Source organism: Phoenix dactylifera, chromosome 3, assembly GCF_009389715.1.
Source record: "Phoenix dactylifera cultivar Barhee BC4 chromosome 3, palm_55x_up_171113_PBpolish2nd_filt_p, whole genome shotgun sequence".
Classification (NCBI taxonomy): Eukaryota; Viridiplantae; Streptophyta; class Magnoliopsida; order Arecales; family Arecaceae; genus Phoenix; species Phoenix dactylifera.
The window spans coordinates 7,557,252-7,584,414 of record NC_052394.1 but is presented as its reverse complement, the minus strand read 5'-3'; the positions used below and the strand labels follow the sequence as shown (position 1 = coordinate 7,584,414).

Here is a 27,163-nt window from a genome sequence, read left to right as displayed (position 1 = left end):
GAAGTTCAGCTTATGCAAAAAAAAAGGAAACTACTAATTGTGATTTTCATTTCACCTAGTAATACAAGCATATTTGATGGGATGCTGAATATGTCAAATTTAAGAAAATAGAAAAATGTTTGCATGGTTCTTACAAAATGCACATCATATTTGAAGAACCATGCGCGCTCCCTTCTACAATTTTTTATGATTTTCCTTCTTCCCAAGTCTATTGGATTGATGTTTACTCTTGGTTAACTATTTCGCATCCAAACACAACCATATTTTATCAAAATCCACTGTTACACTCTTTGCTCTCCAAATGCCAAATTAAATAAAGAGTGTGATAATGTTTTAGATATCCCTCAAATGGAACATCCTCTTGCAACTTAGGTGTATCACATTCCTCTCCAACTGGATTTGCTTACCCTTATTGTAATAGCATTGTCTCTATTTGAGCGTGCAAAGCATTTTCCAATGATATAAGCTTAGTATATGTCAACCAAGATATTAAAACAAATCAAAAACACTGTTGCATTAACTATTTCTTCCAACCAAATATATCTCAATCAATCATCTACCAAATAGAGTCTAGATTTTTATCAAAAAAAAAAAAAAGAGCCGAGACCACACGAAAAACTTCATCATAAAACTTAGACACTCGCATAGAAAACTTGTAAAACAAATTGTCAAGCCAAAATTCTTAAGCACCTTGGGCTCGTTTGGTTCGCGGGAAGCATTTTCCCTCCTATAAATATGATTCCTGAGAAACAAATTTCTAGGAAGAGCATGTCTAGGAAAGTATTTTTGCCATGTTTGGTTGACCATTGGAAAGTGACAAATTTTCAAAGTGCTTATGTTTGGTCGGCCATCCACTTTCCTGAGAAAGTTATGTATAATTCCTATTATGTCCTTAATAAAAATTAGGTTTTTAATGCCTCTTTAATGCTTCTTTAATGCTGAAAGGCTTTTTTGGGTAGGTTTCTAATGCCTCTTTAGTGCTTCTTTAATGCTGAAGGATTTTTTTGGAAAAAAGTAAAAATTGAGTAATTCCCGCCTCATGGAAAAGTAACTTTCCCATGTTTCTCATGGAAAAGATTTTTCATGAAATGTGGGAATCATATTCCCATGGAAATACAATTTTTCCGTCTCTCTCATTTGAAAACTCCAACCAAACAAGAGGCATCTTATTACTTTTCCATTGACCATATTTTTTTCTCCTTCTTTTTCCACGAACCAAACGAGCCCCTTGTGACCTAAAGACTTTCAACTACCAGCTTGTTAAAGATAGTCTAATTGCTCGGGAAAACTATATCAGCCCCCTCCCTGAGTTCCGACCACCTCCAAGAATTCGGGGAAACTGAAGCTGTTGCGCCACAAACTCATAGATAGAGAAGAACAAATCACAGAATGCCACGTCTCAAAACAATGTCGGCATTGTACGTGGCTTCTTCTTTGTTCCCTTCTTACGTCAGTGCTTGCGTCACACACCGACCGCCTCTTGTAGCGGATCTCTGTCGCTTTCGGACCTCGTGAGCCATAAAATCCGAAAAAATATCTAACGCCCCCTCCCTCTCTTTCCTCTTCTTTTGTCGCTGGTCCAAGCGAGTCGCGTGAAGACGGTGCGGGTCTGCCCCCACGCCGAATCGCTCCTCCATCGCCTCCGATCGCTCTCTTAGCTTCATCCGTTTCTCTTCGTTGTCGAATTAGGTAATTCCCGCACTTTCTGGTTCTTAATTTTGTCTGCATTAGAATTTTTTGAGCTCATTTCTTCCTCATTTTCGCGTTTGATTTGACTGATTGACTTACGATTCTTCTCCTTTATGAGGTTTTTCTTGAGCTAAAAACATGGCTTTGTGGTCTCCCTTTGATCAAAAAGTTTGGATCGTTTTGTTGTTTATTTGTTTTTTTGTTGTTTTTTGTGTTAGTAGCTTTGACGCATGGGTGGGATGGGTATTGGGAACAACTTTGGGAATTTGGGATAGGGAATCTAAGAGATAGGGAGCGGAAGGGACCTGGAGATCGCCATCACTTGTTGCCGTTCGCTATAGGCGAGGAGGAAGAGCGAGCACTACTCTCGCTATCTCCTCTACCGTGCGGGAAAGAGATGCTATACGCCCCTCGCAATCCGGGCCGGAGATGGAAGCCCGTTACTCGTTCTAGTGTGTGACTACTCTAGGTTGTTATCTTTTTTCCTTTTTTGAGAATAAAGGAGACTAATGGGCAGTAAGCCGCAATAGTCACCGGAACGGAAGTAGAAAAGTTTTATGTACATCCAGAATGACTGAAGAGGAAATATACAAGAGAAAGAAAAATAGGAAAACAGGAGCACGCTAAGAAGTAAAAGAAGGAAAAAAACAAAGGAGACTCAGGTGAGCCGGACAAAGTGGCTCAGATAACACAAAAGAACCTGGGATCATCACAATGCTTGTGATTCCATCATATTCTCCTTCTGTGAGAACCGCACCAATGGAAGTGCAATAGGAGGGCTTCATTTCATTCGGAGAGTCACACAAAGCCGGACAACAGCAACAACAGAAAGAAGGCATCGTCCATGCTCATCTGAAGAGGAAACACTTGATCCTCAAAGCTTCCTAATCCGATCCTGCAGCTTGCCAAATCGAGAAGGGATTTATGATCAAGGAGAATAGACCAGCTACTAACCAAGCTAATAGCAGAGAAGTCAGTGGATGAAGGTAAGGAACTTTGATTGATGCAGATTCGACTATTTCGCTTCTTCTAGCAGCACCAAAGAAAAGCAACAATTAGCATGAGCACAGCAGAATATGTCTCTTGAGGAATAAGCTGATATCCATTTGGTATTGAGATCCTTTAGATCACCATGTGGGCAAGGGACATTTAGGTGCAAGCAGAGAATGCTCCACATTTGAGAGGCAAAACGACAAGATAGGAAGAGACAAGCAGCTGTTTCTAAAGGATTAGAGCGACAGGGACAGCCACCAAGGGACGTAACCATTCTTTTCAAAATGTTTCCCCTAGTGTTTAGTTTGTCAAGAAGTGTCATCCAGAAGAAACATCTAACCTTTAGAGGGACTTTGAGTTTCCAAACAATAGAAGTCCCATTTGATTCCCCTTTTCAGGAAGCCGTACAAAGATGCAATGGTGAACAGACCAGAGGCGGTAAGGGACTATGAGTGATCATCCGGTAGGTTTGGATCCAGCAGAGTCCCGTTAAGGATGCTAGACAAATACTGCAGTTTAGCCGCAGCCTCAAAAGGGAAGTGCCACATTAGAAGTGCCAAGAGCTTCGATTGAAAAATTGAGCCACATACCTAGATTTGAGCCTAGAAGCCTGATAAAAGTTGGCAAATAAGGCTCTCAAAGGTAAATTCAGGATCCACTTGTGCTTCCAAAAGATTAGCTTCAACCCATTCCCAACAACAAAAGAAGATATGTTCCAAAAGGGTTGCAAAGAGGAGAGTGTACCATTAAAGATAGTAGAGCATTTCCTCTTAGGCTTCCAACAATCAGCAAAAGAAGATAGATGCAAAGAGGAAGTGCCAAAAGAAGATATGATGGGGACATCAGAGCCCTTTATTCAGATGACCCTGAGCCCCCGGATTGAGTTAGACCCGGATTGGGTCCATTTGAGTCCGAGTCATTTTCTTTTATTGCATTATTTGCTTTTGTCTTAGTCAAGTCAATTTGGTCAGTTATTTTGTTATTAGACTAGTCAATTGGGTTTATGTAATTGGATCAATATGTAAGGTTTATATAAAGACCACCCCTTTCATGTACGAGGCAATTGATGATTGAATGAAAAAAAAACCCTAGCCTGCTTATTCTTCTTCTTCTTCCTCCTCTTTTCTTTTTCCTGTGTCTCTATAACCTCTTCTTCCTTCTCCCTCCCTTGTTCTTCCTCCTTCTCCTCTTTCCTTGTAGTTGTGCTACATCAGCTTGGTATCAGAGCCTCGGCTTTACCCCTGCCGCCAAAGCCACGGTCCAGTTTCTTGTCTCTCCTCTCTCTCAGTTTCACCAGATTCTCTTTTCTCTTCATTGGTTCCCACCAACGATAAGAACAGAGCCCCTTTCTCTGTCAATGCCATTCACCAGAAGGAAGGGCCGCCTCAACTCCCTCGGTCGGATCTTCTGCGGCCACCGCAGGCCACCAACCCGTAGGGAGTAGACCACCTTTCCCCTCCCCCCCCAAAACCATAGAACTGGGAAGCCCGGTTCTTCTCACGTCTGTCCGTGCCACCCCCACTCGGAGAAGACCCCCACCGGCCATCGTGTTTGGTGACTTAACTCCACGGAAGCCCGCCGCCTTACTGTCCACTGCGTAGCACCCGGACTGCACGAGTCGTGACCGACCGCCGCCCACAACCGCCCTGCGACAACCCTGGAACACCCTCCGCTCGTGCCGTACCACCCGGAAAGAGGCCGCCCGCCGTCGTGACCGGCCGCCGACTGCAAAGCCGCGGTCGCGATTTCCGCCGCCGCCCCTTCGGTCGATCCATAGCCGCCGCCCTCCCCTCCGTTTTGCAGCTGCTGCCGCAAGGGTTGGAGAGCCCTTCTGGACCGTCGGAAGGTTGAAAGTTGCTTAACGGGTAAGCTTCATACCCGTTAACCCAAAATCCGGTTACCCGGGTCCAACAAAAGAAAAAGAAGAAAAAAAAAGAAAAGAAAAAAAAAGAGAAAAGTCCCCTGCACGTGCCGCATGTGCGTGCAAAAAAAAAAAAAGAAAAAAAAGGAAAAAAAGCCTTACCTCTGTAATTGTTCATCTTCAACCTTCACCCGCGCCGTGAACCGCGCCGCTGCCGTTGCCGACCGTGTCATCACCGCACCGTAGCTGCCCAATCGTCGCCCACCCGGCGAGCAGCGCCACTGCCGTTGCCGACCGCGTCATCACTGCACAGCAGCTGCCCAATCGCCGCCCACCCGACGAGTAGCGCCGCCGCACCGGCCAGCCATCCCCTCCGCCCCTCCGTCGCTGCAGCGCCGTCAAGCCTTGCGCCTCCTCCGTGGCCAACCGTAGCGCCGCCTCCGCCAGGCCCCGCCTTATCCGAGCCCTCCGCCGAGCTTTTCCTCCGAACGCCGCCTTCCCCGGGCAGACCGCCCGCAACGCTTCTTCGTGTCCTCCGAGCATGCTGCCATCAAACCATAGAGCCGCCCCACCCCTGTGCTTCCTTCTTGGCGCCGAGATCCATCCTCCTGCCTCTGCTCCGCCGCCGGTCATCCCTATCCCGAACCCTCATCACCTTCCACCTCCCTTCTTTCCCCTCATCCCTTTTTTCTTTGGCCACTGTAACTCACCCAAGCCCAACACCCCACCAAAAACCTCACCCGAGTCCCATCAGCCCCCTATCTAAGCCGCAGTCTACCAAGGCCTTCGGGCCCAATTCCCCCAGCCCTTCTCTCAAGGTCCATCAGCCCATTGTTTTACATGCCCATAGCTGCAGGCCCACAGGTCAGTCAGGTCCCGTGCTGCTGATTGTCTTCCCGCCAAGTTGTTGTAATCAGGTCTGGTTGAAGTCATTTGCCGAGCCTACTTGCTGTGCTGTACTCTGGTCGTCTGCTTCACGACAGGTGATAGGTTTTCACTTTTCTTGGGCTTGTTCATTTAATTATGTTCTAGTTCTCTTGCATGATAGCCATATTTTTGAAACTTATTTTTGCTGTCAAAATTCAGAACATATAACCCGTACTTTCAAATCCATCCTATTCGCCCTTTAAAATCTAGATATTAAATTAGCACACCCTAGCAACTGGACGTTTCTTAACATTCTTCGATCAGATTACTTTAGGATCAGAATAACTGTACTACTTGATTGCAGTCTAATTTCTTAAATTGAATAATTTTAATCCTTAATTCCAAATAAACAAAGTAAAAATCAACAACATTTAAACTTTAAGTTATTCTTGTGAAAACTTTCTGATCTCTGAAATCATAATAGATTGCATTAGTAGGTTGTTCTGCATCAAATTTGGTCCTACATCATATTTATTAGGGTTTCATTAGTGATATTACATTTCACATCATCACCTAGTGTCGTCATTGCATGCCAACCCATAGTGATAGGGAGTACTATTTCAATCAACCTAAAATTCCTGTAGCTACCATGAATTCCGACGTTCTGAGATCTCTCATGGAACAGTTCGATGCCATGTGGGCTGGAAACGAGAAATTCAAAAAAGAAATCCGTGAGCTCATGCGAAACTCTAAGGTTCCTAAACTGTCAATCCCCATTGCAGCCCAACCTAAAATTAGTTTGGCCGCACCACCTATAGTCTTTCCCCATCCTCCTAGGAACCAACCACCTTCCGATCACCAGCGCAATCTAGATGAGAGGCTGCTGCGTACCGTAAGAGTAGAGGCCCCTACCTTTACTGGTCAATCCGAGCTAAGCGTGTATCTTGATTGGAGAGCCACCATGGACAATTACCTTGAGTGAAACGAGATGACTGACGATAAAAAAAGTGTGATTTGCCAAAATGAAGTTTATTGGGCAAGCTCACTGGTACTAGCATAATGTTGAGCATATGCGTGAGATCCAAAGGATTCCTCGTATAATTACATGAGAGGATATAAAAGAAAAGCTAAATGAGAAGTATCTGCTATTTTCGTACCGATAACGCCTTATGGATATGTGGCAGAAGCTAACTCAAGGGACATCGACAGTTGCTGATTACATCGCACGATTTGAGGAGTTTCATATGAATTGCGGTGTAATAGAAGAGGAGACTCTTATCCTCTCTAGGTTTCGGGCAGGACTCTGCGAGGAAATCCAGAAAGAACTACTCCTCCGAGAAATTACTACTCTTAACCAAGCATACCAGTTGGCTCAAGATGTAGATAGTTTCTTAAGACTACCTGTGGTGAGGCCTATCGACCCTCGACCACTGGCCCCAGGAGTCCGACCTAACCAAAATTATCTTCCACAATTTAAACTGCTTTTCAATCTTCCTAATCAGCCCAGCCTAACCCAAGCACTGAATAGAACCTCTCCGATGCCTGTTCCAAACCCTTCAACTGATAAGGAAAAAAGGAATATTAGGTTCCAACCCTCCTTCTCGAAGCCAAACCCAATGCTTCTGGTGCCAAAAGTCCGGCCACATCGCGTCCCAATGCCCTGCCAAGACTTACCTGATTACTGAACCAGAAGCTGGGAGCTAAGAGACCAAATATGTCGAAGAAGTCTATGAACCAAATATAGAAGACTATGTAAAAGACTTTGAAGACGAACCTACATGATTAGACTTTGTCCAAGATGATTTTCAAAGGGAGACTATTGACCTAAGTATAACCAAGCCACTTCACATCATTACTGTGGAAGAGGTAATGAAAGATATTGAGAGCCAGTCACCTGAGTTGGCACTTGTGGCTAAAGATACCAATGCGGAGTCCAATCTTGAACATTCCCCTGTAGTAGTTCCCCTTCTATAGGAGTTTCATTCTGTAGTCCCTGGTGATCTTCCGGATGCACTTCTTCCGATGCATGATATCCAACACGCAATTGATCTAGTTTCCGGAGCATCTCTGCCCAACCTTCCACAACATAGGCTCAACCCGAATGCATATACTAGGATCTGGGATTTAATGTTACCGACAGTTGAGTTTGCATATAATAGTTCGGTTAATAAGTCCATAGGCATGAGTCCATTCGAAGTGGTGCATGATTACAAACCTAAGCAACCCATAGACCTATTTTTTATATATCATCAGTATAGAGTCTTTGAGTCTGCACAGTCATTTGTATCACATCCACATTCATTATATCAAAAAATCAGCAATTGTATTCACTTTAATAACTTAAAATATAAATCTCTTGCTGATTTACACAGACGTTATAAAGAGTTAAGTGAAAGAGGTTATGTCATGATAAGAATTAGGCATGAACGACTTTCTTCGGAAACATTCAAAAAATTGCAAGCTTGTAGTGCGGAATCGTTCAAAGTCTTAAAGAAAATCAGTTCGAATGCATATGTCGTAGATCTTCCTGATGACTATGGGATTAGTGCAACATTTAATATTGAAAATTTAGTCCCATACAAAAAACAACATTCATGTCTTCTGACCCCTTTATTGATATACCTGCCCATGTTGAACATCCTGACTCAAGGTCCGCTGTACCGGTACCGATGGCGGTCCGAACCGGTACGTACCGATCTTGTACCGATCCGTACCAGTACCGATACCAGATTCCATACTGATCCGGTACTGGTCTCAGCCCAGACCGGTATGTACCGGCCTGTACCGGCTGGTATGGACCGGTACGGCAGACCATGTCCTGACTTATTACCTGCTATTGAGCCACTAGCTCTCAAATTTTATGCACACAGAGAACAAATAGAACATATATTGGATGAGCAGGTTATGTCAACCAAGAACGGTGGTTACCAATGTTACCTTATTCGGTGAAAAGGTCGATCAAAGTCTGACGTGACGTGGATTTTCAGAGCTCAGTTGCAACGCTTTGACCCCGATCTCCTGGAGCAGTACGACAGCCAGCCAGACCTGTACTCGACGGGGTCGAGTTTTTTCTACCCGGAAGGAGTTGATGGGGACATTAGAGCCCTTCATTCAGATGATCCTGAGCCCACGGATTGAGTCAGACCTGGATTGTGTCCATTTGAGTCCGAGTCATTTTCTTTTATTGCATTATTTGCTTTTGTCTTAGTCAAATCAATTTGGTCAATTATTTTGTTATTAGACTAGTCAATTAGGTTTATGTAATTGGGTCAATATGTAAGGTCTATATAAAGACCACCCCTCTCATGTATGAGGCAATTGATGATTGAATGAAAAAAAATCCTAGCCTCCTTCTTGTTCTTCTTGTTCTTCCTCCTCCTCTTCCCTTCTTCCTGCGTCTCTATAACCTCTTCTTCCTTCTCCCTCCCTTGTTCTTCCTCCTCTTCTCTTGCAGTTGTGCTACATCAAGATAGCATTCCCCGTTGGACGCTATCTTCGCATCTATATAATGAGATAACAATCTAGAGTTGTTATCTCATTAAAGTAGATTGGGATAAAGTTAGGATAAGAACATACCAAATAGGTGATTTGCTGATCATTATCCCATTATCTCTCACATGATCTACAACACAATCTATTTGGCATAAACAATATTCTTGGGATATTCAATCACAAGAATCATGGTTTATATCAATAGCCTGAGGGGTGAGACTAACAGAAGTTGCTCTTCTCAAAAAAAGAGAAATATGCCAAATGTCCATCTGACCAGCATGCAACATCCCCTTCTTATGAAGCCCGCCCAAGACTTGCATGTTCTCTACACTAGGCCGAGTCAGCTCCAATACCACACAAACATTATGCTTAGAGCTGTAAAACCTAGTCCACATGTGCACTACTTTGGTTATAATAAAACAAATATTTTGAAAATACTATTAGAAAAAACAAAACTATGCTTTTTCTAACAAAGAATTTGCAAAGCATGATCAAACACATATCCTTGGGGTGATAAGATATATAGTGCGTACGCATGACCTTATCATTATGGTATAAGGGCCAAGGAATATTCCCCTCGCACTACCTTGTTTCACCTTGACAATGACTACTTTCCCAGTATGTGACCTAGTGCATCTCACATTGCTTTGATATTACACACCAAAGTAGTGTCACCAAATATTGGTTTTACAAGACAGTGAAGAGTGACTAAGGGCATAGAGACTTGCCTAAAAAACTAGCTCCCCTCGCACAAGGACAGGAATATGTAGATTTTAAAAGTTTACGAGCATTTTTTCTTGTCCTTTCACAGCGTAACCTTAGGGCTGTACAAGATATATTTTGTTGATCCAAATCTTCATTAAGAAACAGGATTTTAACATCCACTTGAATCAATCTAATTCCAGGTGTACAACAAACAAGATCGTTCGAATAGAAGAAAGTCTAGTTACAAGAAAAAAAGTTTTCTCAAAATCCATGCCTTCAATTTATGTGAAATGTTTTGCAACTAATCTTGCTTTAAACTTGTCTATATTGTTATCACGTCTCTTTATTTTTAAAATCCATTTATTACATACATGTTTTCTTCCAAGGGAAAATTGATAAGTTCCCAAATCTTATTTCTCATCATGGAGCTAATCTTTCCGGTTGTGGCAATAATCCAGTCTTTTGAATTTGTAGAATTCAAAGCCGCAAAAAATGATTTAGGTTCATCATCGTTGTTAGCTATGCAAGTACAAACTCAAAATATCTTCTAGAGTACTTTGCCTAAGTGATTGATTTTCTAGTAGAACACTCTCACTGTCATCCACAAGTAATACTAAATTCTCATTGATATTAGAATCATTTGGCAACTCAAAAAGTATGATGGCCATTTTAGGCTTCTTTCTTTTAGGAAATTTCTTCTCCATGAAATCAACGTTTCTTTACTTAAAGTCAAAAATAACTCCATTTGCTTATAAAATAACACAACCTTTTGAATGCATTGGAAAACAAGGATGCCCAATGAAGGTTGAGGATGATAGTGGTATTTTGATGATTAATACAATAATCAAGAGTATGTAACAAATTAATTCGATACATCATTTATAAGTCTATCACTCTCAATACATTAGTATAATAAGATAAAGATGCATTTCATTGTTTATATGGATGAATCTAACCTTAAGTTGCAGCAAAGTGTGGATTGAGTCGACCCCAAGATTGATTGAGTCGACCCCGGCACATCAAGAAACCATTTGGCACACTTCTGCAAAAATGGCACGGATGAACAGTAGTTGGGTCGACCCAAGTAAAGGATGAGTCGACCCAATCCTCAGGCCTCAAGAAAATAGTTCTCTGGAAACCCTGAGAGGGTCGACCCAAATGAAACTTGAGTTGACCCAAACTTGAGTCGACCCCAAGTTAACATGAGTCGACCCAAAGGCAATGACATTCAAAAATAGGTTCTCTGGAAACCCTGAGAGGGTCGACCCAAGTGGAAGTTGAGTCGACCCAACTGAACCTTGAGTCGACCCAAAAAGATGTTGAGTCGACCCAAGTGAAGGAAGGCTGAAATGCAAGGTTCTGTGGTTCTGAGAGGGTCGACCCTAGTAAATGTTGAGTCGACCCAAGTGAAAGTTGGGTCGACCCCAGTAAAAGTTGAGTCGACCCAAGCACGGGCAGAAGCATAACGGCTAGTTCTGCAAAAGTACTTTTTGACCTCCCAACAGTGAGTAACGGCTAGTTTTTGAATTCTAACCATTGGGGCTTGTCCAATGGATGAAGGAAACTATTTAAAGTGACACTATTCATCAGAGGAAATATCCTTTTGCAAAATATCAAAGCTTACACAAGAAAGACAAGTGCCGTAATCTTCTTCATCCAAGTGCTTCATTCAAGAGTCAAAAGAAAGTGGTTGAGCAGATTCCAAGAGATATTAAGAGCTCCATCCACCCTTGAAGAGTGAAGCATTCTTGACAAAGAAGAGAGAAGTCTCATCAAGCGATAACTATTCTCTAAACTCTTCTTTGTAGATTATAAATGTTATATTTGCTCATCTAGGAGCTTCAACTTTCTTCCTTCTTTTATTAATCACCTTGTAAAGGTTTGTTGGTGAGCCCGCAAAACCAACGGTGTAGGTTTATTGGTGAACCCGTAAAACCAATTGTGAAGGTTCGTTGGTGAGCCCGTAAAACCAACATAGGTTCGTTGGTGAGCCCGTAAAACCAACATAGGTTTTTGGTGATCCCGGAAAACCAAAGTGTAAAGGTTTTTGGATTGTGAGCCCGGAAAACAATCCAACTGTAATCCGCGGGATTATAGTGAATTCCCAAGGGGTCGCTTGGGGAGTGGACGTAGGTGCTTAGGAGAGCATCAAACCACTATACTTCTTGTGTGTTTGTATTGTGCATTGTTCTATTTCACTAACTCATCAATTAACATAAGTAAGATAGTAAAAATTAAGAGAAACCAATTCACCCCCCCCTCTTGGCTTGTCACCTTGGGCAACAAAGGTGCATTCTAATGTTTTGAAATCTTGTTTTGATCTATTAGCTGAGGGAATAAGAACATGAGCAGCAGACTCAAGGGTGCAGGTTAGCTAACTTTGCTTGGCATCTAGTCCATAATTCATAGGGTGTCTTAGGTACAAAGTTAGAAGGAAGTCTACTCATATGTAAACAACAATAAAAAGAGCATCTCCAAAATTTTAAAGACAAGTTAGCATGTGATATTATAGATCTCACCATATTCAATAGAGTACACTTTCTTCTCTAACCAATGCCATTTTCTTGTGGTGTATAAGAAAAATTAACCTCTCTCCATATGCGGTATGCCATATTGTTCACAAAATTTCTTAAATAGACTTGATGTGTATTCTTCTATCAGTCCTTAAATTTTAAATTTTTGATTCAATTGATTTTCAGCTTCAGCTTTAAACTTTTTGAAATACTGTGAAGCCTCGGACTTGTGAAAAAATAGATAGGAAGATCCATGCCACAAAAAATCATCTATGAACGTGATAAAATAAAGATAACATCCTCTATCTTGCACATTAATAGATCCACAAATATCTGAATGAATGTGATTAAATAATTCGCCATATCTATAAGCCTTGGTAAATGGTTTGTAGTGGCTTTTCCTGAGATGCAATATTCCAGGTGGGTAGTTCTATTTATTTCCGGGTGATAAAATAAAGATAACCTTATGCAGACTATAATATTTAACTTTTTAGCAAATTTTGTTTGTGTTTGTGTTAGTGCTTGGTTGAATAGCTGGAAGTGTATTTGTTTTCCTGTTTGGCCTATGCCTGTTGAATTTAAGAAATATTCTATACTATTTAGTTACTAGACTTCATTTATATGCTCCATATTGACTTAAATCTTGAACTATAGTTGTCTCTGTAGGAATGTAGGAAGAATGTAGTAATTGCAGCAGTTGCTGGATGATGGAGAGTTGTGACTGCTTGGAGCCACAATGGCCCGCCGATGAGCTTCTAATTAAATATCAGTACATATCGGATTTCTTCATAGCCCTTGCGTATTTCTCTATTCCACTTGAGCTCATTTATTTTGTGAAGAAGTCTTCCTTCTTTCCATATAGATGGGTTCTGGTTCAGTTTGGTGCTTTTATTGTTCTTTGTGGAGCAACCCATCTCATAAACTTGTGGACTTTCACAGTGCACTCAAAAACTGTTGCCATTGTTATGACTGTTGCAAAAGTTTCAACTGCTGTTGTGTCCTGTGTGACAGCTCTAATGCTTGTTCATATCATTCCTGATTTGCTGAGTGTAAAGACAAGAGAGCTATTTTTGAGGAGTAAAGCTGAAGAACTGGATAGAGAAATGGGCTTGATACGGACACAGGAAGAAACAGGAAGACACGTTAGAATGCTTACGCATGAAATCAGAAGCACACTTGATAGACATACGATATTAATGACTACCCTTGTGGAGCTGGGGAGGACTTTGGGTTTGGAGGAATGTGCACTCTGGATGCCATCACGTAGTGGTTCAAATCTTCAGCTTTCTCATACCCTGCGGTACAAGATTACAGTTGGGTCAACTGTGCCGATTAATCATCCTATAGTCAATGAAGTTTTTAGTTGCAGTCATGCAAAAATAATTCCACACACATGCCCATTGGCAAGGATTCGGCCTCTTTCAGGAAGATATGTGTCACCAGAGGTGGCTGCAGTGAGAGTTCCTCTTTTGCATCTTTCAAATTTCCAAATTAATGATTGGCCAGAGCTTTCTGCAAAATGTTATGCTGTGATGGTTTTGATGCTCCCATCAGATAGTGCAAGAAAATGGCACATTCATGAAATGGAGCTTGTTGAAGTGGTTGCTGATCAGGTTTTTATCCTACTTTCGACATTCTTTTGTGAATCATTGTTGATTGTATGGGTAAATTTTCATAATAGTGAACAATAGGCTGTTATGATTTTTGTCCATCTTTTATTACTATAGTAAAAGCAGATATGCATCCGGTCTTTGTCAAATGTGGTTTAGTCTTCTCATTGTGCAATGATTATCATTGAAATTTTATGCATCTTAGTTTGATATTAGAGATGCCTGGGCTGAGTAAATTCTGCTGTCTCTAGTCACTACTAATCCTGCTATCTTAATTTGACATTAGAGATGCCCAGCCTGAGTGAATTCTTCTATATCTAATCACTGCTAATTATGACTTGAACACTTGAGTTGCATCTCTACCTTTATAACATCTCTGCCTGCCTCTTCACCACACCTGCATAGCATGTGATCAACATACAATAGTTTGCTACTAGTTCATCAGCATCTCGAAAAGCATGCAGAGTTTCTTCTAGTTTACCGTATCAGCTAGATTTTTAATGGCATATGGATTGAATCTTTTTGCATGACTGCCTTGGTAGTTGAATTAACGAAAACAGGAATCTGCAAGGCACCTTCTTCCAATTTGGAAATTATTAGCCTGGCTCAATTAGGTTGGAAATGTCCCATAGTTATGAATACAGTGCATACACTCATGATGTCCTTTAGGTAATAAATGATGGAGTTAGACATAGTTATCTTCATTTCCCTCTTCAAGGAAGATAGATCCTTAGCCCCTCTTCCATAAATTTCAAATCCTTGCACCTTGCGTGCATGCATGTAATATTCCATATACCCAAGGAGCACAAAAACATATCAAAATTTATCTAGTTTCATAAGAAGGTGCCATCCTCTTAAGGGGCAGACATCAAGAAATGGGTAATATTTTGAGATATTCCACCCCTTCTTCCTAAACAAACTATATTTAATGCAATCGATGCCATCTCCATTATATCTTTTTTGTGGAAGAGCTTTTAGATATTGCCTGGCATTTGTATTGAGGTGTTGAGTATCATTACCATAAAATTGTTTGGTTGGATGGTTGTTGCACACAAGATAGAAAGTTATAGAATTATTAATAAATCTTCATGAGATGTTTGATAGCAATTGAGAGGCAATTGGTTATCTTCATTCCAAAATATGAATTACATAAACTAGGTTTTTGATAGTTATAGAGTAGTTGTCATTAATATTAAAGGAAAAAGGAGATGTGAAGAAAAGTGACTGGATAAATATTATCAGGATAGGCGGATAAGCAAAATGCAAGGACTATCTTTATAACATTTGCTCTAAGGTTATTGATGTTATGGACTGATGTTTATGCAAAAGGCCATTTGAAATGGAGAGTGATATACTTCGTTTCCCCCGCTTTCTGGATATATTTCATACCTCCTTATTCCAAATTCTAAATGCTAATGGGTGGGCTGCAATGCTGAAAGGCTATTTGTGTTATGGAAGTTCATTCACTAGGTTGATAAGTTGCATTTTTTTCTTTTGTCCATTGTGAGAAGGCGTGAATTATGACCTTAATATATGATTGCCTACCTTGATTTATCAAGTTTTAAAATGTTTGGCCCTATTATTTTTGCTTGTGTACATGTGTTTCAATGTATAATTATGAATTTTAACATATTTGATGATATACTATAAAATAAGCAATACCAATTGATAGTTGGTGATGGTACACCCAAAAGATACAAAGAATGTATTTTGATGATGAAGTGTCCATATGATATATTATATATTGTAGAATATGGAGGTAAACGTTTATTACATTTTATTTTCTTTTTGTTTTTTACATGGCAAGGTGCATTTGGTACTTTAAAGCCTGATGGCACTGGGAGGAAGGGGAATTTTGATGATATCTCTTGTAATAAGGGTCCATTAAGTTATGGCAGTGTTCTTGAAGATTATAATGGTGACATTATTGGCTATTTTTGGGCTTTTTATTGTAAGATTTCCAAACATGCAGTGGTAAAAGTCTTTCTTGGTTGGTAGAAGAAAAGGCTTGTACCTTGACTCATTGGGTAAGCATAATGGGATTCTTTAAGCCAAGATTCAGGCCAATGATGAGTTGGTAGAATATTGGATAAAGGAAGTAGAAATGATGTTCTTGAAGGAAACTGCTTGTCGTGACTTTCCTTTGGGATCCTTTGCAACTTCTCTTGGTACCTTGTACAGTTGTGATGCAGGACAACCAAAGAGTACTCTGTTTTCGATGGGTACCAGAATTTCTTACTTTATCATAATGCAACATGGATTTTTGAAAGAGAATTTAAATTTTAGGGATATGAGCAAATGATGGATGAAAGACCACCTAAGTAATGTAGGGGTTTCAATGATTCTTAAAAAGTAACTAAAATGACAGGCTGCTGGAATTCTCTAGTAGATCTGTGATTTGATTCAGATGGAACTACCAATCTAAAGATCATAAATTGGAAACTTATTGCATAACGTCTTTGCATTATGGTGTTGAAATCTAGTGTTGAATTAGAATTTTATATAATATTGATATTAAAATTAAAGAGAAGGTTGCCTACCGGTAAGATAATAGATGAGACCACCATTTTGGTGGCCTAGGAATTGTCACTCATAGTTCTAGATTTATGACTCCTTGGAAGTTCAGGTTGAGAAGCAAACCTGGAAATATACTTGGGAGATGAAATCCTTGAAGGAAAATAAAGCTACCTTGAACATAATTACTGGCTTCAAACACCTAATTGATCCCTAAATTATTGAATCCAAGGATTCAAATCCCGTAGGACGGGGCTGTCTCAGTTTCTCCATGGAACAGGTTGCACCATGTCCCGACACTTGAGACAGCTAATGTCCCATCTTGTCCCGATCACCATCCTGTCTTGGTCGGTTGGTCCCCTCCCAACACTCAGGACACGGCATTGGATGCCCTGCCATCCCACCAAGACTTAAATCCTTGATTAAATGGACCTAGATAAACCAAACAGAACATGCTAATGCATCAAACTGCTATTTATCCTTCAACAATATACGGCAGGTAGTACAAGAAGCATCTAGTGAAGGAAAGTATTGATGGTTAGATCATAGTAAAGCATAGTATCATACAATTATTGTTCATTTTTCTACCCACTTGATGATTAGATTAAAGACTGTCAAAATACATGAATTTTGGTTTCTAGTCTTTTTTTTGGGGAGTGCAGATCATCTTCAACTATTTTGATTTTCAATTTGAATGGTTAGTCACTGATTTTGAATTTAGATATTTTTTCAAACACTCTTGATTCTTCATATCTTAAAGTTAGTTTCCCAATGTTCTGTCGAAATGGTCTGATTGAATTCTTGAAATTTTTTATGTGGGCCAAGAAAACTCAGTGAATTAGAAAGTTAATGGACATCACATTTAGTATTTCAAAAATTTTCAACCAATTTTCAAGTAATAGAAAATATTTGTCTTCCTTCTTACTCATGAACAATTTTGTTTTCATGCAAGCATGAATGCCTATAATCTTTGATTCCTTTTATGAGGAAAGATCTTAAGTACATTTTTCTTTATTCAGGTAGCAGTAGCACTTTCACATGCTGCTATTCTGGAAGAATCTATGCGGGCCCGTGATTTACTTATGGAGCAAAATATTGCCCTAGATTTGGCTCGGCGGGAGGCAGAAATGGCCATACGTGCTCGCAATGATTTTCTAGCAGTCATGAACCATGAAATGCAAACTCCAATGCAAGCAATTATTGCTCTTTCTTCCCTGCTTCTTGAAACTGAATTAACTCCTGAACAACGATTGATGATAGAAACCATATTGAAGAGTAGCAACCTTCTAGCTACACTCATCAACAATGTTTTTGATCTGTCTAAACTTGAGGATGGTAGCCTTGAGTTAGAGGTTGGAGCTTTCAATCTTCATGCAGTTTTTAGAGAGGTAAGTGCCTGTTTCTCTGTGTATCTTGTAGGGTATGCTTGTCTCTTCGATTACTTACTTACTGAATTAAATAGTAGGTCATGAATTTGATAAAGCCAATTGCAGCTGTGAAGAAATTGTCAGTGTCAGTGATGTTGGCACCAGACTTGCCATTGTGTGCCATTGGTGATGAAAAACGGCTGATGCAGACTATCTTAAATATTGCTGGTAATGCTGTTAAATTTACAAAGGAGGGCCGCATTTCACTTACAGCTTCAGTTGGCAAGCCAGAGTATTTGAGGGACATTCCTGACTTCTGTCCAGTCCCCAGTGATGGGCATTTTTACCTGAAAGTTCAGGTTAATATATATCCCATACTCCATGAACCTCTTGAGATCAAAAGTTTCCACTGTGACACGTAAGATACTGGAAAAGTATTATGGATATTATGAGCTATCACTCATCTTGCATGGATTAACTACCAAGCTCAAATTTATGCAGGATATTACATACGCATAATGACTGCATCTTCATCTTGACAGACATTTTGGTGCATGAGCTACTTGCAATAACAATTCTTAAAATCAAGTGGCAATCTTCTATACTGCAGGTTAAGGATACTGGTTGCGGAATCAGTCCTCAAGACAAAGCACATTTATTTACCAAATTTGCGCAGGCTCAAAGTGGAAAAAACCAAGGTTATAGCGGCAGTGGACTTGGGCTTGCCATTTGTAAGAGGTATGAGCCACATAAAACCCAACTTCCTTTTCATGCTAGAAATTAAATTGCAGTAAATGCATGCATTTTTTTGTTTAATTTTCTGCAGGCTTATAGACAGTGATAATACCTATGACTAGTGTGTGAAAGCCTAGCCTCGAATAGTCTTTATGCATCTTTGAGTCTTGTGATTGCTTATCCAAATGGTTCTCTCAGGTTTGTTAGTCTCATGGAAGGACACATCTGGCTTGAAAGTGAAGGTGCTGGAAAGGGTTGTACAGCGACGTTCATTGTGAAGCTTGGGACGTGTGAAAATCCTATTGGATATCAGCAACAAACTGTGCCTAAAGCAAGGCTAAATCATAGAGAGGCAGATCTTTCGGGCCCAAGAGCACTGTCAAAAGATGAGAAAGGACTGGCTCGATACCAAAAAAGTGTATAGATGCTTTGAAAGTCTGGTGAGTCATACCAATTTTGATATAATTCCAGGTGTAAAACCTGATATTTCCGATGCTTTCAGGTGGCACATTTTGTTGCCCGAATGAGAAAATTCAGTAGCTCTTGCGGCAGGGAAGGTAGCAGTGTAGAGGTGCTGGTTCCAACGCTGACTGGCTTGGAGGTATTTATACTGGAAGCACTGCATACAAACATCCTTCTATCTGCTTGATTGAAGCTTGCTATAGTAATATATTTGAACTTTTTAGTGAAATTTGGTGCATTTTGATATAAACTTTATTTGTAAGGAAAAGTGTGATGGAAATCGTCTCCACCAGTCGTTAAGCATTGTATATTAACCCCTGTTTATCCGCTTGATTGAAGTCTTCTAAGATGATAAACTTTTTATTGATAATTGGTGCACATTTTTTAAGCCTTAAGGAGAATTGCGTGGGAAGCTGACTCCATAAGTCATTCTTTGTGCTGACTGGTTGGACAATTTGGGATTTCCACCATGACATTTGTGGGATATTGGTTGTTGGGACCAATGGGTTCACCACCTCCAAATCAAAAGAATCATGTTTAAGGAGTCGTTTTGGTTCATAGGAAGGGCAGAGAGAAAAATATAGTCAATAAAAAAAATTTTAAAAAAAATCTCATATTTGGTTGGAGATTTTAAAGAAGAAAAAAAAAAGAAAAGTAACTTTTCTATTGGGAATAAGTTGTTTCAGGTTCATGCTGCATCCCCAGTGAACTCTAGTTCTGAAATGTTCTAATCCATTTATTTGGTTGTTTATATTCTCTTTATTTTTTCAGAAAGTTTACAGGGTTATATCACAGTTTCTAAAATCACATTTGTAGTCATTCAAAAAGATATCATGTTTGTAGGTTCTAAAATTTGTACATGTAATCAGTGCATCTTCTCTCTCTCAGTCTAGAAAGCTTCAGTTGCCTTTGCATCTGGTGTATTTCCATTGCCCTCTGTATTTGGATCTAGAGTAGGAATTCAACTAAATTAAAGTAAATAAACAAAAGAAAAAAAAAAGTTTATCTATGGATTTCATCTATGGCTGCTGAGCCTCCTCCTCTCTTAATAGATGCATGGTGCTTGACGGATTAAAAAAAAAAAAAAAAGTTTGCTTTCGTCCAAGCCACTCTATCCATGGAGAAGAGAATAGATCGGCGAGCTAGTTTGCCAATTATGTGGCTGATCACGGTATTCCGATTTTGTGAACTATAATGACTTGCCCGCTGCCTTAAGAGATCTTCTATTGTTTGGGTTGTACTCATACTCACGTAATCTCGTTACCCCGATGTACCCTACAAAAGAAAGTACTGAAGAGAGCTATATTTTTATATAATTTTTTTAAGAGTATTAATGCAAAAGTCATTCAAGCCATTTACATTTAAAATGATTGGTAACACCATCAGTCAAAGAATCTAACTGAAAGTGGTATTTTTTCCCAAAAGTAGGATAATTTTAAGGGATATGTAATTTGGATGAAAAATATGTAATAACTTATATTTATAATAATATGGGCTCGTTTGGTTTGCCGAAAAAGAAGGGAGGAAAGTGTGGTTAGTTGGAGTTTTCAAAGGAGAGAGATGGAAAAGTTGTATTTCTATAAAAATATGATTTCCGTATTTCATGTGAAAGTCTTTCTCATGAGAAATATTAGAATGTTACTTTCCCATGAGACAAGAATCACTCTATTTTTATTTTTTCCCAAAAAGGCCCTTCAGCATTAAAGAGGCATTAAAAATTTAATTTTTATTAAGACTATAATAGGAATTACACATAACTTTCTCAAGAAAGTGGATGGTCAACCAAACATAAGCATTTTGAAAATCTGTCACTTTTTCGTGTTTAACCAAACATGCCAAAAGTAAATTCTCAGGCATTCTCTTTCTATAAATTTTCTTCTCAAGAATTATATTTCTAGGAGGAAAAATGCTTTCCGCGAACCAAACGAGCCCTATATATGCATCTTGACTGGAATTCTACCTAAAAAACAAGTATATGCCTGCCCAAAGGCAATTTGTCTAAATGCTAGATATTGAGTTTGAGGTTGATCAGATATAACCTATGGAGATTAAACTATCAATTTAGCAAGAGAATCAAATGAGGTATAGAACGTGAGTGGTTACCAAAATGTGGAAAGTCGGAAAATAGCTGGAGCTGATTGTTGGAACTATCAAGGACAAATGAAAATCTAGTAGTGATACATGTTGGTAAAAGAAATAAGTGGCTTCTTAATCGTTAAAAATGAATTGTATAAACATAAAAATGTAATTTTATGAAAGGGCCTTTTGCCAGAATTATCTCTAGCTGGCCGGGCAGGCCCCCCATCCTGTGAACATTTCTACGAGAATGAGGCCATTAAATTTCTATCCGCATATAAAAATACATGCGGAAGTATGAAAACCTGGTTCGCAGACTGAACGGGGGTTTGCTCCTTAATTAAGTAGTGCACTATTGTCTACGGTCCGCATAATATTTATATGCGAAAGAGAACCGCTTATAAATATCTAAGGGGACCTTCGCATGTCGGATCTGTATGGTCAAACGGATGCTTCACGTCGTGGGAGGGTGGAAATAGTTCACGAGTAGGTTTGCGTCCGCCTGTACGGCCAGAAGCTCGCACGTGTGCAGGCGCTCCGCATGCCATCCTAATCTTCCGGGCCACCGTTTCTCCGGCGAGCTCCGTCGCCCTCCCCGCCTGCCACAGACGCAATTATCTCGTCCTCTCTGAGTAGAAGCGTAGTGGAGCACAGCACCTATTCGACGGAATACTGAAGTAATGCTTAACAGCTTCTTTGGAGTAGGTCTGGCGATTTGTACGATGCGGCTTCTTCACACCGAGAGCAAACATGGGCATGCCATGGATCAAATATGGCAATAGCAGCGGGGTTGTACAAAGGAGTGATTTGAGAACCCTAGATTTTGGCAGCCAACTCAGACATACTAAAATGCTCTGGACGGGGATGAGGCTTCATAATGGTAAAAAAGCGAACAATGCAGCTGTCTAGGTAGCTTCGTTTGTGGTAGAATATACAGAAAATATTGGATGGATGACTAAGGGGCTCTTCCAGTGCAGTTACGGGATATTTTGTTTTCTTGATAATATTAAATGTATTCATACTAGATTTGTATGAGTTAGCTATTCCAATCAAAAAAAAAAAAAAAGAAGTGTAGTGTGAGATTAGATACACAACCAAAGAACAAGGAGGGAGGGAGAGAGGGGTGGAATAATTGATGAATGCGCTACCACCTGATGTGTAACAATTTAAACCATGTTCCCAAAGATGAGCGAATTGCGATCCAATGTAATTCAAATCATTCTTGAATTCAATCAGGATCTGCAAATAGGCTGGCTGGTTAAAGCATCTTTCCTGACCTGCAGTTGACCACATTAGGTGTTGGATCAACCCAGATTTTTGTTACTCCATCACCCTGTGTTACTTCAGGTTATCCCTTTTAGTCAACAACATTGCAGTCTGAATATCTGTTACTAAACACCAATTTTGAATGTATACCCAGGCTCACCAAAATCATCCCTTAGTAGCATCTCAATGCTTGCTCAATCATCTCCCCCAATAGAGCTGTTGGAGTTTGAATTAGCCCATTTGGGCTTCGGCCAACTAGAGGTGCAATCGAGTTAAGCCAAGTCGCATAGCTAGAACCTCGAGCTCGGTAATAGATGAGTTGAGTCAAGTACAGCCAACTCTGTTGCATTTTTCTAATCTCAGCAACCTTGTTATTATTAACATATCTAACAATTTAAAATGATGTTGACTAGCCAATTGACCCTTAAATTGCTTCACCCATAAGTTGACAGGCAATGGATTAACAATGTAGACCAGGCTTAACAAATGAGGTCTTCCTCACTCCTCAGAAAAAAAGATGATTTTACAAGTAATTTTCATCCAATCATTAACTTCTTTCTAAAGGTAATAATTGTTTAACACGGTTGAAGGCATTCTTGCAAAATAAGAAAAATAATATTCGGAAATTGAGAATTAGTACACACAATGTTCAGCCCATCTCGATTCCAGGTCTCAAATCTAACCCCATTAGGCCAAACACTTCAACATCCCTTCTTTTCTCCCCTCTCTGTTTGCCTGTAAGCTAACATCCTCTTAAGCAATTATGCATCAGTGACTAATAAACTAGGGCAAGTAGAACTTATTTCGAATCCTTGTGTCTTCTACATAATCAATAAGCAATTAAATCAACTGGTGCATCGAACATTTTGGAGGCTTTTAGTGAAACTATGAGAATGTACCAAGTGAGCTATGGGCATTGATCAGGCCCTAGCATTACAAACCAGGAAAAGCAAAATAAAGAATAAGGGCATAAGACTGCCATTGAAGTCCCTAGGCTTTCAACTGCATTCTATGTAAAAGACTCGTAGCATAAACAAGATGATAAGTTGAACACGAGTTGACATCAAGCATCTAAAATTGACTCTATCTGTACTATATTATCCATCCAGGATTTTCATTGCAGAGTGGTGTACTTGAGACACAAGAATAAAGGATGAAATCCTATGATGCTTAACAGCATGGATGACAGAAGAAATTCATCATAGGCTTCCTCCGAATAGTATACATAGTAACATGAATTTTAGCAGCAGAGAGGTGAAGAGTGATTAGAATGAAAAATAGCAACCTATGGAATGGATCTTCGTAATGCTTTGTATCAGATGCTAGCAGAGGATCAACATACTGAGGGTGGTGAAGAATCAAAGAAGAGACATATAGCTGAACAGTCATCAACTGCTATTCCTCTCCTCTTGCGCTTCCATGCACGAACAGCACACTCCACAAGCCTTTTTGCTGATTTTCCTCTTTCCTTGGTTGAGGACACTATCTGCACAGCTTCTTGGTTGGAAATAACATCCCAAACCTGAAACAATAGGGCTGACATGTGAGAGAGAAAAAAATACTACTTTCATTTCAATTCAATTTGGACAGGAAATCCTTTGTCATAAAGCTGACCAAAATGGCCATATTATGGATAGGAATACTTGATGCAAGCACATAGGCAGATAACGTATTGATGTTAAAGATTTTGTATAAGAGCATGATGAAGTTTACCTATTATACAAAAAGATGTATATTGATGAATTACTAACACCCATTAATGATGGTTTTTTGAGAGGAACAACCAGCATTGATGTTTAATACATGTGTTTCTCAGTTTAAACACTGTATCGAGAGTTCTTCTAGATATTGAGACAACAGGATCAAGTAGTCCCATACATTGTGTTTCAGTGCATCATCAGTAATTTTAGGTATACCAAGAAGAAAGCAATATTCCAACTCTTGAAACAGATGCTTAAGTTAAAGGAATTGTCATGCTGACTGCACATACCCCATCTGTTGCAAGCACAATAAACTGATCTCGGTTGGTTATTGTCCTTTGAGACACTTCAGGCACAGAAATCAACCCATAATCTTTAATACAATAGTCTCCAAATGCTCTTGACATCGCCAGTCCTGGTGTTTCATCATTTGGCAACCATACCCTATGTACACCGGGTTCATCAGGCAAGCAAAATACACGGCCATTGCACCGAGTTATGCGTTCAGCCTCTTCTGTGACAGCAAGAAGATAGAGGTAACGATCAGATTGGATGCATTGCACATACAATGTAATAATTTTAGAGCTAATGATCAGTTTGAATGCTTTGTGCATTCTGCTAAGATTAGGAAAAATTAAGATGGAGCCATTTGTGCTTGTTGTTCATGTATAAAGATCTAGAAACTTACGAGGCAAATTTGGCTTAGAATCAACAGTAAGCTGCACAGGAACCAAGCTGCCATCTTCTGAAGTTGTCGCCAACACAGCACGAGAATCACCAACATTTGCAATTACCATGAATTCACCCTAACAAAGAATATGGCAAAAGCTTCAAGCCAGTGCCAGCTGAACTTGAATAAGCTCAAGAAATATGCTGAAGCAGAAAAATAACTATCTTATTACATGAAGGTAAGAATTCAGACTTCCTCAAACATACAGCCAACAGAATATATTATGTCACCAACTCCAGAACTTTGTATTAGACGCGATACAATATATACCAGAATTAGGACCTGAAAATGTACACCACTGCCTATATAGAGTTGTTGGGAAATACTAATACCATAAGACTCGATGGTACAACTACTTGGCAACATATTGTCTACACAAGGAAATCCAGTGCTGTCATATAGTATACAAAAGAAGAAAAATATATACTGAGACCTGGAGCAAGAAAGACCAACAAACTGCTTCATAATAAGAATAAACTACGTATGATACATATAAGTACAATTGCCAATTACTTGTTTGACTATTGTCAATGAAGTGGTTCCGCTATGGAAGGAATCCAGCTTGCGATGCTGCTCGAGTTCCTTGTCTACAGTAGCACAAGTTCTAAGATAGGATTGCTTCCAAATGTCAAACTGACAAAGCTTCTTATCAGCTACCAGAGCAGCCAGAGCAAGAGCCTCCTGCCAGTCACAAAGTAGAGATGGAGGAAGGGATTTTCGAACTGCTTTCGCCACATAATGCCCCCAAGGACCATGACCATCAAATATGCCACAAAAGATCATGTCTTCTTGGCATCCAAATTCCTATCCACAGGATTAAAGTCAAGCATTTAACAAGGAAATCCAAACAAACAATAAATCAGTAAAAAGAACAAGAAGACTAGCAAAATTGTCAAAGCAAAGTGATATATTATTTTGACAAAAAACAAAAAGTACATGCAAATGATGTAGGCCAAATGCAAAGCTCATCACAATTGTTTTTTTTCTCAGATCTAGAACTCCTTGGTTTTATCAATTCTGTCGACTCTATATTATTCCAATCACAGAAATAAGCTCAGAGTTCCATCTGAATCCTATTGCTATCTGAAAGACATTATGAAATTTATGTTTCAAAAAGAGAAAAGAAAGATCCATGAAAGTTAGGTTAAATTTTTCTCCTACATCCATAAAGAAAAGAAAAGAAAAATCCATTGCCTGGTTGTGCTATAAGAATAAATTGTTTCAGAAGATCAAAGACCAATTCGATGTTGTGATGAAGAATGCAAGATTAATTAGATTAAGGCAAACGAAGACTAAATAACAATAACATGTAAGATTAAGAAAAAAAAAAGGAACAATATCATATCATAACACCTGGACCTAATTCAGCACTTGAACAATCCTAAACAAGGGAGAGAACGGAAAAAAATAAAACCAGTACCTCCCACACAACAGAACAATCCTGATTTACTCCCTTCTCCCCTCTCCGCGAGAACACCGACACGAAGCTGTTCGATCCCTCGCCTCTCACCGTGCCTGAAGACTTCAGAATCATGTCATTCTTCTTCGCCTCCCTCGCGAGCTCATCCACCGCCTCCCTCCCGCAATCAATCCCCGAAAGCTTCCCTCTTCCTGAATACAGAGACTTCGCCAATCCATTAAACAAGGACGAGAAGTGCCGCATTGGTGCCAATCCAGAATCCAACCACAACCTAAACTACACCTCCCTTCTTCTGTAAGAATTTTGAGAAAGGAAAGGAGAAGGTTTTGGATATTGGATGGAAGGAATTGTGATGAAGAGGCTTGCGAAAAGCCTAGATTTTGGATAGATATTTGGTTTTCTTGGCCCAAATCTAGCGCCGAGAACCATGGCTCTCTCTAGAGAGCTTCTGCCGTGCTCACCATGGTCATCCGAGTTACTTCATTTACTCCTTTATTAATGCCCTATAGACTCTTTCACCTTTCATTTTCTTATTACCACCACGTCACCCAAGTTGGCGAAGCTAGCGGGATTTAATGTTGCCGGTAACGGGATCTCTAGGCAGTTAATTACCCATTCTGGCCCAGCAGCCGGGGCGGAGACGCGGGAAGATTGAGGGTATTTTGGGAAAGACAATTCTGCCCACGTGGGTTCCGATTAGGTACGGATGCCTCGTAGTTCTTGCCTTCCATCGATCCCATCAGGAAAACAGCAGGAGATCGTGTGGTTGGAGTTGCCCCGTTGGATTCAACGAGGCCCGCCGAAATGATCAGTCAGCGTGAGACGCGTGTCGCTCACGCTGGATGGGACATTTGGATGATGCGGTCACACGTGTCAGCCCAATAATATCTGGGAATATGCTGGTACCCTTGGGAAATAGTTGGTGCTCATCTCATTTTGGTTGCTGATTTGTTATTCTGGGTCTATGTTTTAGTTAAAGCCAATCCACTAATTTTGCGTTGTGTTTTTGATGTTTGAGCGGTTTGAGATCATTGATTAGGTCATATGACATTATCGGACATGTACACACTCTCTCCTTATTGGATAGATGCCCCATCAAACTGCCTAAAATATAGCCTCCACGTCTGGTGCTGGAATTGATAGAGATTTTATTCCACTTTATG

The 27,163-nt window shown here is 40.0% G+C and overlaps 2 protein-coding genes across 8 annotated transcripts; one reads left to right on the top strand and one right to left on the bottom strand.

The window, feature by feature from the left end:
* The first annotated feature begins 1,538 nt into the window (after window positions 1-1,538).
* On the top strand, window positions 1,539-19,203 carry LOC120103792 (probable ethylene response sensor 1). Of its 7 annotated transcripts, none has more exons than XM_039124490.1 (6): window positions 1,539-1,689; window positions 12,775-13,733; window positions 17,264-17,632; window positions 17,710-18,029; window positions 18,113-18,349; window positions 18,545-19,203. In XM_039124490.1, exons 2-6 carry the CDS (start codon window positions 12,825-12,827, stop codon window positions 18,768-18,770), a joined length of 2,061 nt encoding a protein of 686 aa, XP_038980418.1. In that variant the 5' UTR covers window positions 1,539-1,689; window positions 12,775-12,824; the 3' UTR covers window positions 18,771-19,203. The 7 variants fall into 7 exon arrangements, 6 of the variants coding, with proteins under 6 accessions (XP_038980418.1, XP_038980419.1, XP_038980420.1 ...); XM_039124491.1 differs by having other exon boundaries at window positions 1,546-1,689; window positions 12,787-13,733; XR_005510964.1 differs by lacking the exon at window positions 1,539-1,689 and having other exon boundaries at window positions 12,825-13,733; window positions 18,222-18,349; window positions 18,545-18,786; window positions 18,849-19,203.
* A 4,017-nt stretch (window positions 19,204-23,220) lies between these two features.
* On the bottom strand, window positions 23,221-26,525 carry LOC120110187 (probable protein phosphatase 2C 34). The gene is made up of 5 exons (XM_039124488.1): window positions 26,001-26,525; window positions 25,094-25,384; window positions 24,539-24,656; window positions 24,141-24,364; window positions 23,221-23,672 (listed from the first exon to the last, which is right to left on the bottom strand). The coding sequence occupies exons 1-5, from the start codon at window positions 26,241-26,243 to the stop codon at window positions 23,484-23,486; spliced, it is 1,065 nt and encodes a 354-aa protein (XP_038980416.1). The 5' UTR covers window positions 26,244-26,525; the 3' UTR covers window positions 23,221-23,483.
* Window positions 26,526-27,163: the final 638 nt, after the last annotated feature.